Source organism: Martes martes, assembly GCF_963455335.1.
Source record: "Martes martes genome assembly, chromosome: 4".
Taxonomy (NCBI): domain Eukaryota; kingdom Metazoa; phylum Chordata; class Mammalia; order Carnivora; family Mustelidae; genus Martes; species Martes martes.
The window spans coordinates 85,102,740-85,112,358 of NC_137891.1; the positions used below are offsets into that span (position 1 = coordinate 85,102,740).

The 9,619-nt window shown below is 44.0% G+C and overlaps 1 protein-coding gene across 1 annotated transcript; it reads left to right on the forward strand.

Moving 5' to 3' along the window:
- Positions 1–544: 544 nt before the first annotated feature.
- CRNN (cornulin) lies at positions 545–3,695 on the forward strand (the record flags this gene model as incomplete). The annotated part of the gene is made up of 2 exons (XM_080802195.1): positions 545–682; positions 1,820–3,695. 2 exons carry the CDS (start codon positions 545–547, stop codon positions 3,308–3,310), a joined length of 1,629 nt encoding a protein of 542 aa, XP_080658321.1. The 3' UTR covers positions 3,311–3,695.
- Between the last annotated feature and the right edge of the window lie 5,924 nt (positions 3,696–9,619).

A 9,619-nucleotide genomic window follows, 5' to 3' on the forward strand; every position in this document is an offset into this window, starting at 1 on the left:
GTTTTAGAGGGGAGGGAGTGGGCTGGGAGGGGGGATGGGGGGCTGGGGATGGGAGATCCTGGTGATGGGTATTAAGGAGGACACAGATTGCATGGAGCACTGGGTGTTATATGTAAACAATGAATCATAGAACACTACATCAAAAATTAATGATGTATGGGCGCCTGGGTGGCTCAGTGGGTTAAGCCTCGGCCTTCGGCTCCGGTCATGATCTCAGGTTCCTGAGATCAAGTCCCACATTGGGCTCTCTGCTCAGCAAGGAGACTGCTTCTCTCCCCCCACCCCCGCCCCGTCTCTCTCTGCCTGCCTCTCTGCCTACTTGTGATCTCTCTCTGTGTGTCAAATAAATAAATGAAATCTTTAAAAAAAAATTAATGATGTACTATATGGTGACTAAAGTAACATAATAAAAAGGGAGAGAGAGAGAGACCAGAAACAGAGCCGAATATGGGAGAAAAGACCGGGAAGAAGCAGGAGGAAACACTAAAGTTGACTTTGGAGCCCCCAAGGGGGCTTTGTTTCTTTCTCCAGCCTGAGTCCAAAGATGCCTCAGTTATTGCGAAACATTAATGGGATCATCGAAGCCTTTGGGCGCTACGCCAGGACCGAGGGCAGCTGCACGGTGCTTACCCGGGGGGAGCTGAAAAGGCTCCTGGAACATGAGTTTGCTGATGTCATTGTGGTATGACATGCTGGGCCAGGTGGGGAGGGCAGGAGAGGAGAGATGAAACAGATTTGCCTGCAGATGCTTTGCCTCAGGAATCTGAGGTGGCAGTCGCTGGATCCAGGCCCACCGGGTCTTCTGGCTGCTGTGCAGGCTGAGAAAGGAAAGGCAAAGGAGCAAGTGACAGTCACAGCAGTTCACAGGTCAGGTCCTTAGAGAAAATACCTTGATTTCAATTAATTCTAATTTGGAGACAAGGTGAAATGACTCACAGGGGACAGCTCAGAAAGAAACAGAGCCTTTGAAGATTCTAGAAATGAAAGTAATTGCTGCTTTCTGGTGTTTCTTAAGTCTGATATAGTAACCACTTCCTATGTCTATCAGAAATTTGATCACCCATAAATTAGAATGCATTAGAAGCATAGTTCAGTATCTTGCAGTTGCTCAAAAATATTAGTTGAGTGTTCACATCAGAAATGAGTTTTGAAAGACAGGTTGGTTATTATCAGCTGGGGGTACACTCTAAGAGCCCCTCCCCACTTCTCCAACCATTAACAAAGCAGACCTAGGACCTTGAGGCATTTCCCTGTCCTTCCCTGTCTTTGGTTTATCTAAAGCAACCAGGATAATGGTCTTAGAGACAGGAATGTATAGACACACAGGATGCATATTCAGGGCAACTTGTGGTCCCACCAGACCCCACCCACCCCGTCTTCAGAAAGCACCTTAGCCTCAGCATGGATCTCACAGAATTCCCTTTGGGCTATGTTCCTGCTATGTTTCTCCTGGTGCTGGGTTTGCTGGAGAGCATCCTGCTCAATGCCAGGGGTCAGGGACTGAGGACAGCCCAAAGAATCATTATGAGCTCAATCATTCATTCATTCTTCATTGAATCTTGATCCAGTTCTCCTAGAGGTCAGAAATTATGCCAGGCACAGAGGATACCAAAAAAAAAAGTGTTTTCTACCCTTGCAAGAGGGGCAGGACTACACACTGAAAATGGTTTCATGTTAGGGCTGCTGTAGCTATGTGAGTGGTATGGAGCCAGCACAGATGGACTCCCAAGTTCAGGGATGGGAAGCCTGAAAGCTGAGTGCACTGGCCCAACCACACCTTCCTCAGGTGAGGGATGCTGACTTGGTCTCTTCTCCACAGAAACCCCATGATCCTGCCACTGTGGATGAAGTCCTGCACCTGCTGGATGAAGATGATACAGGGACTGTGGAGTTCAAGGAATTCCTGGTCCTGGTGTTTAAAGTCGCCCAAGCCTGTTTCAAGACAATGAGTGAGAGTCCTGAGGGGGCTTGTGGATCTCAAGAGTCTGGAAGCCTCCCCACTGGGGCCTCACAAGAGCTGAGGAAAGAACAGAGCAAGGGAGCTGAGGTGGGGCAGACTAGGGAAGGACAGATTTGCGAGGGGAGCCAATGTGTACAGCGCACTCTGGCCTCCAGGGGACAGGGAGGTGTTGGGGCTCAGAACTGTGCTCAGGATCTTGGCCAGGATAGGCAGTCTGAATCTCAAAGACAAGAGAAAGAAAGTCAGCAGACACAAGGTGGGAGACATGTGCAGCAGCCCCAGAGAGTGGGAGAAGACAAGAGTCACCAGACCAGACAGAGGGAGTCAGACAGACAGTCACAGACCAGGGAACAGGACAGAGCACAGCAGACAAGTGAATTAGTGACTAGAACTGGAACTCAGACCCAGACAGATGCAAACCAGAATGTGGAGCAGGATAGGAGCCATCATATAGAAAGCCCGGACACACAGCCACAGGAGTCCACCCATGGCCAGACCAGAGGGACTGAGGTCCAGGGTCAAGACAGGAGCCAGACAAGCCAGATACTAACAGAACATGTTCATACACTGGGAGATACCACCTGGGCCGTGGAGCCAGACAGGAGCCATCAGATAGGAAGCCCTGACACACAGCTACAGGAGTCCTCCCATGGCCAGAGCAGAGGGTCTGAGGTCCAGGGTGAAGACAGGAGCCAGACAAACCAGATACTGACAGGAGAACACGTTCAGACACCGGGAGGTGCCACCCAGGCCATGGAGCTAGACAGGAGCCATCAGATAGGAAGCCCTGACACACAGCTACAGGAGTCCTCCCATGGCCAGACCAGAGGATCCGAGGTCCAGGGTCAAAACAGGTGCCAAACAAGTGAAGTGGTGACAGGAGAACAGATTCAGACACAGGCAGCGTCACAAACCCAGACACACGCCCAGGCCATGGAGCCCGACAGGAGCCACACTGCAAGTCACATAGGAGATAGAAATGAGGGACAGACCCAGAGGCAGTCAGGCAGTGGTCACAGATGGACACAAGTGAGCCACTATGAGGCAGGAGAGGAAAGGCTGGGAGGACAGGCCCGTGCTGGGACAAACACTCTGGCAAGCAGACAGGACTGGAGCAGCACTCACCCAAGATGCAGTGTGACAGGTGGGCAGAGAGAGAGAGAACCCACAGTGGTTACCCAGGAGTGGGGGGATGACCACACAAGGGAGATGGAGATCCCAAGGCAGGGGCAGGGCAACCTGCACACTGGCATGCCTTCAGCCCAGGGCCAGGAAGCAGCCCAGCCAGAAGGGAAGCAAGGCCTCACAGCCAGGGGGCTATATTCCTACTTCAAGAGCAATAAGCCGTGAATATCCCAGCCCTGGACTCCAGTGTTCAGTACTGGAAGAAGACAGCTGCAGAGGGGTTGGTTTGTCCTACCCTTACCAGTCTAATTGGCATGTCTCTGGACATTAGTTCTTTTTTTTTTTTTTGGACATTAGTTCTTAATCATGGTGTTTCTCTCTTAGGTCTTTCTCAATGAAAACTTTTCTGCAAGGTGTTTTCTATCCTAAACTCCTCTCTGAGCTGCTCTGCTATGCAGACGCCCTCAGGAACAGGAAGACACAGAGCCAGTCACCCATTTATGCCAAACTCTCCTCAGTTTGTGGGGGGTTCAGAGCTACTTTTATCTCTTCCTTCTGTCTATTACCACATCTATCCTAATGCACCAATAAAATCTTCCTGAGCAACTGGGTTCTGTGTCCCTTTCAATCACTATTGACATGATGGATTAAGGGATACAGGGCTGTGATAATGAATTTGACATGAATTTGACCCTACAAGAGCATCTGGTTGAGAAAATATTATACAAGATTCCAAGAGTTATAAAAATGTGAAGAGAGTAGATATCATATTTTTATACTTGTTAGAGATGGATTATAAAAGTTTTCAACCAGAAAACGCTTTTTTGCAATGCCCTTAAAAGACAAGCTAAATTTAAGTAGGTAGATAAGCTGTAATTCTAGAGTGTTAAGTCTCTGTTGACATGTAAGTTCACATAGGAAGGCCAACTTAAGGTTACTAATAAATGGCAGAAGGCCACTGGGAACTTTGTAGGCAAGAAGGGAAAGACTGTTACCAGGAACTGAGCCAGGAACCACAGCCTTGGCTCCTCCTCTGTGTCAGCTCTGACCTCCCATATGTCTCACTTGCTGGATATGAACAAGTTATGAGGTAGAAATTCTTAGCTCTGGTTTATTATAATAATCGCCTCAGAAGTAGTTTTAAAATATAGATTCTTCCACCTAACTTCAGGGACACTGGGTCTACAGGTTTCAAGTGGAGCCTGGGAAAACTGTGTAAAAACTATAAGGGGGAAAAAAAAACTATAAGGGGACTTCTGCCTCTGTCAGTGTGGCAGATTAGACTCTGAGGGGTCTTCCACAACAAAATAATTAGATCCTGTATAAAGTACATTTTCCATTTCATTTTGGTTTACAAGAAGTTAGGGCAATCTCCGAGAAGAAAACAAAATGTGTTAGGTTGAATAACAACCCCTAAGCAGGGGAAGAGTTATGGTGGTGGAGAAATAGGGGGACCTTATGCTTGCCTCGGTCTTGACACAGCTAGATAAATATCAAATCATTCCGAACACCTAAGAAATCTATCTGAAGATTGAAAGAATAAAACTGCATAACTAGAGGGAGATAAGGAGACACATCATGGAAGATCGGAGGTGCAGAGAAGTGATTTAGAGGGGAGAAAAAGAGTCATGGAAACTGCAGGGGGAGGGAGCCTTGATCAAGTAGAAAGGAGAGAGAGGGGGAGAACAGGGTGCATTGCACAAGAAAAACACTTCCCCAAAATCATCAATGGGAAAAATGAGAGGGGCTTATTATTGCAAGTTTTTATAAGAAATGGAACTCAAAGTCTCATGTTTTAGAAATCCATGCCATCACCAGGGTGGAGCCTGGTGGGTGTAGAAAGATTCCCGTGAAGAAGGAGGGTGGAGGCCAGGAGCAGGGAGCATGGTCTGAGAATCCCCTGGCTTGCACTGGGAGAGAAAAATGCCCCTCTTGGAGTGCATTTTGGAGAGATGGCATGGACCCTCTGGGGACAAAAGAACCAGCGACTTCTGTTCATTAGCATAGGAGCAGAGACATCTTCTGAGGAGAGCCAGCCTGGACACTGGCTTTTTGCTGGACGTTACTCTAAACTCTGAACTCCTGCACATTCCTGAAATTGATTTTGAGAACAAACCAGTACCAGTCCTAGCACAGTGAGACCCTCCCCCAGAGGACCAGCATGGGCCTGTGCCCTGCCAGTTCCCTAAAATTTAGAGTTTGAAGCCTAGGCAGCATGCCTGAGATAAAACACAGGAGCACTGTGCTTCCAGGTGGACAGACAACCTGGACACAGACAGGACAAAGGCAGGGGTCTTTGCTTTTCTATGAGGGCCTTTCTGAATAGTGGCAGATGTAAATGTCCCACTCTAGGGACAAGAGAGTGGGCTGATGCCACTGACCCACTTCAATGAGAAATACAGTGCTCCTGGTGGAGGCTGGAGCCACTAACACCAAGCACAATGTCACTGTGCCTTGCAGGTGCAGTTCCACTAGGGCAAAACTGCCTGAGAATTAGGGCAGCAGAACCCTAACCCAGAAGACCAACACACACACACACACACACGCACGCACACAATTCTATTGACCATAGAGCTCTGCAAAGCTTCAGCTCTAGGGTAAATGGGATCTAGACTTTTTTAACAAGCAGATCAAAACACAACTAGTTAAAATTCATCACACAGTGGACAAGGTTCAAACACTCCCCACTGCAGGCAAAGAGAAATTCTGCAGAAGACTGACCTGAGGGAAAGAGCAGCTAAAACACAACAGCAGTGCAGAAAGCATATACCAGAAACAATTCCTGAAGTGCCAGGCCCTGAACAGTATAAGCCCTCTTCGTCATAAAGCCATTACTCTCAGGAGCAGCAAACATAGCAGGCTTTCCTAACACACTGAAGACAGCGACCTAGATGATATGCCAAGATGGCAGAATTGATTCCAAAAGAAAGAACAAGAAGAGGTCACAGCCAGGAATCTAATCTAAACAGATAAAAGTAATATGCTTGATCTGAATTTTAAACAACAATCATAAGATTACTATCTGGGGGCACCTGGGTGGCTCGGGTGTTAAGCGTCTGCCTTTGGCTCAGGTCATAATCTCAGGGTCCTAGTATTGAGTCCCGCATCGGGCTCCCTGCTTGGCGGGGAGCCTGCTTCTTCCACTCCTACTCCCCCTGCTTCTGTTCCCTCTCTCTCTGTCAAATAAATAAATAAAATCTTTAAAAAAAAAAAAAAGATTACTATCTGGGCTTCAGAAAAGCATACAAGACACCAGGAAGTCCCTTACCACAGTTATAAAAGACCTAAACATTAGCTATGCCAAAAAATAAAGTAAAATATAAAATAAAATAAAATGGTTATAACTGAGATGCAAAACCAACTGGTGTAATGATCACAAGGATAGGAGAAGCAGAGGAATGAGTAAGTGATATAGAAGATAAAATTATGGTAAATAATGAAGCTGAGAAGAAGAGGAAAAAAAATATTGGATCACGAATGCAGACTTAGGAAACTCAGACTCCATAAACTGTAATAGCATTCATATCATAGGAGTTTCAGAAGAAGAGAGGAAAAAGGGGGAGGGGTATTTTAGCTAATTATAGCTGAAAACTCCCCTATTCCGGGGAAAGAAACAGACATCCAAATCCAGGAAACACAGAGAACTCCCATCAAAATCAACAAATGCAGGCCAACACCAAGATATATTGTAGTAAAATTAGTAAAAGACAGAGATAAGGAAAGAACCCTAAAAGCCACAAGGGAGAAAGGTCCTTAACCTACAAGGGAAGATTAGGTTTGCACCAAACCTAGCCACAGAAACATGGCAGGCCAGAAAAAAAGTGGCATGATATATTAAACATGCAGAATGGGAAAAATGTGCAGCCAAGCATACTTTATCCAGTAAGGCTGTCATTCAGAATAGGTCAGGAAAAGAATTTTCAAGACAAAAAAAAAAAAAAAAAACTAAAGGAGTTTGTGATGACTAAACCAGTCTGCAACGTATACACACACACATAGTACACACACACACACACACACACACACACACACACAAACTGAGTGTGAAAGAAAGATCAAGAGCTACAAAGACTAGAAAGGAACAGAGAAAATCTCCAGGAACATCAATTTTACAGGTAATACAATGGCACTAAATTCATATCTATCAATAATTACTCTAAATGTAAATGGACTACATGTTCCAGTCAAAAGATGTAGGGCATCAGAATGAATAAAAAAACAAGACCCATCTATATGTTGCCTACAAAAGATTCATTTTAGACCTAAAGACACCTATAGATTGAAAGTGAGGAGATGGAGAACTATTTATCATGCTAATGGACATCAAAAAAGCCAGAGTAGCCATGCTTATATCAGGAAAACTAGACTTTTTTATTTATTTTTTTTAATTTTTTTTATTATTATGTTCGGTAAGCCACTGTATAGTATATCATTAGTTTTTGATGTAGTGTTCAATGATTCATTAATTATATATAACACCCAGTGCACATAACATGTACCCCCCCTTAATATCCATTACCTGTTACCCCTTCCTTCACCTGCCTTCTGAGACCCTCAGTTCATTTCCTAGGGTTCATAGTCTTTGATGGTTCATCTCCCTGTCTGATTTCTCCATCTTCAGATTTCCCTCCCTTCCCCTGTGGCCTCCATGCTATTCCTTATGTTCCGCATATGAATGAAACCGTATGATAATTTTCTTTCTCTGCTTGACTTACTTCACTTAGTATAATCCTCTCCAGTTCTATCCATGTTGAAGCAAATGGTGGGGATTCATCTTTTTTTTTTGATGGCTGAAGAATATTCCATTGTAAATATGGACCATATCATCTTTATCTATTCATCCATTGAAGGGCATCTCAGCTCCTTCCACAGTTTGGCTATTGTGAACAATGCTATCAACAATGGGGTGCAGGTGGCCCTTCTTTTCATTACATCTGTATCTTTGGGGGGAAAGATTAGAGCAGAGAAAAATGAAATAGAAAGCAGAAAAACAGTAGAACCGATCAATGAAACAAGGAGCTAGTTCTTTGAAAGAATTAATAAGATTGATAAACCAGTCATCAAATTTATTTAAAAAAAAGGAAGGACCCAAATTAATAAAATCATGAATGAAAGGGGAGAGATCACAACTAATACCAAGGAAATAGAAACAACTATTAGTAATTATTACCAGCAACTATATGCCCACAGGTTAAACAACCTGGAATGAATAGATGCCTTCCTGGAAACTTACAAACTACCAAGACATGAAAGAGGAAGAAATAGACCATCTGAATAGACCAATAACCAGAAATGAAATTGAAGGAGTAATCAAAAATCTCCTAAAAACAGAAGTCCGGGGCCAGATGTCTTCCCAGGGGAATTCTACCAAACATTTGAAGAAATAGTTTCTATTCTACTGAAGCTGTTTCAAAAAATAGAAACAGAAGGAAAACTTCCAAATTCCTTCTATAAGGCCAACGTTACCCTGGCCCCCAAACCAGGCAAAGTCCTTATCGAAAAGGAGAATTACAGACCAATATCTCTGATGAACATGGATTCCAAAATACTCAGTAAGATCCTGCTAATAGGATCCAACAGCACATTAAAAGGATTATTCACCACGACCAAGTGGGATTTATTCCTCAGGATGTAAGGGTGGTTCAACATTTGCAAATCAATCAATGTGACAGATCACATTAATGAAAGAAAAGACAAGAACCATATGATCCTCTTAAGTGATGCAAATAAAGTATTTGACAAAATACAGCATCCTTTCTTGATAAAAATCCTCCACCATGTAGAGATAGAGGGAATATATCTCAATATCATAAAAGTCATCTATGAAAAGCCCACAGCAAATATCATTCTCAATGGAGAATAACTGAGAGCTTTCCCCCTAAGTCAGGAAAATGACAGGGATGCCCATTCTCACCACTGATGTTCATCATAGTACTAGATGTTCTAGCCTCAACAATCAGATAAGAAAAAGAAATAAAAGGCATTCAAATTGGCAAAGAAGTCAAACTCTCACTCTTCCCAGATGAGATGATAATTTATAAGGAAAACCCCAAAAACTCCACCCCCAAATTATTAGAACTTATACAGCAATTCAGGAACGTGGTAGGATACAAAATCAATGCACAGAAATCAGTTGCATTTCCATACACTAACAATGAGACAAAGAAAGAGAATTTAATGAATTAATCCCATTTCCAATTGCAACAAATACCATAAGATACCTAGGAATAAACCTAACTACAGAAGTTAAGGATCTGTACTCTAAAAACTACAGAACACTTATGAAAGAAATTGAGGAAGACACAAAGAAATGGTAAAACATTCCATGCTCATAGATTGGAAGAATAAATATTGTTAAAATGTCCATGCTGGGGGGAGACAAGATGGCGGGGAAGTAGAAGGAGTCACCGTTTCAACCTGTACCCTAAAGTGAGCTGATTACCTACCAAAGAAATCCGATCACCCATGAAATCAGCCTGAGATCAGAATTATACACGTCTGGATCTCTACAGGGGCAGAAGATGCAAGTGGGCA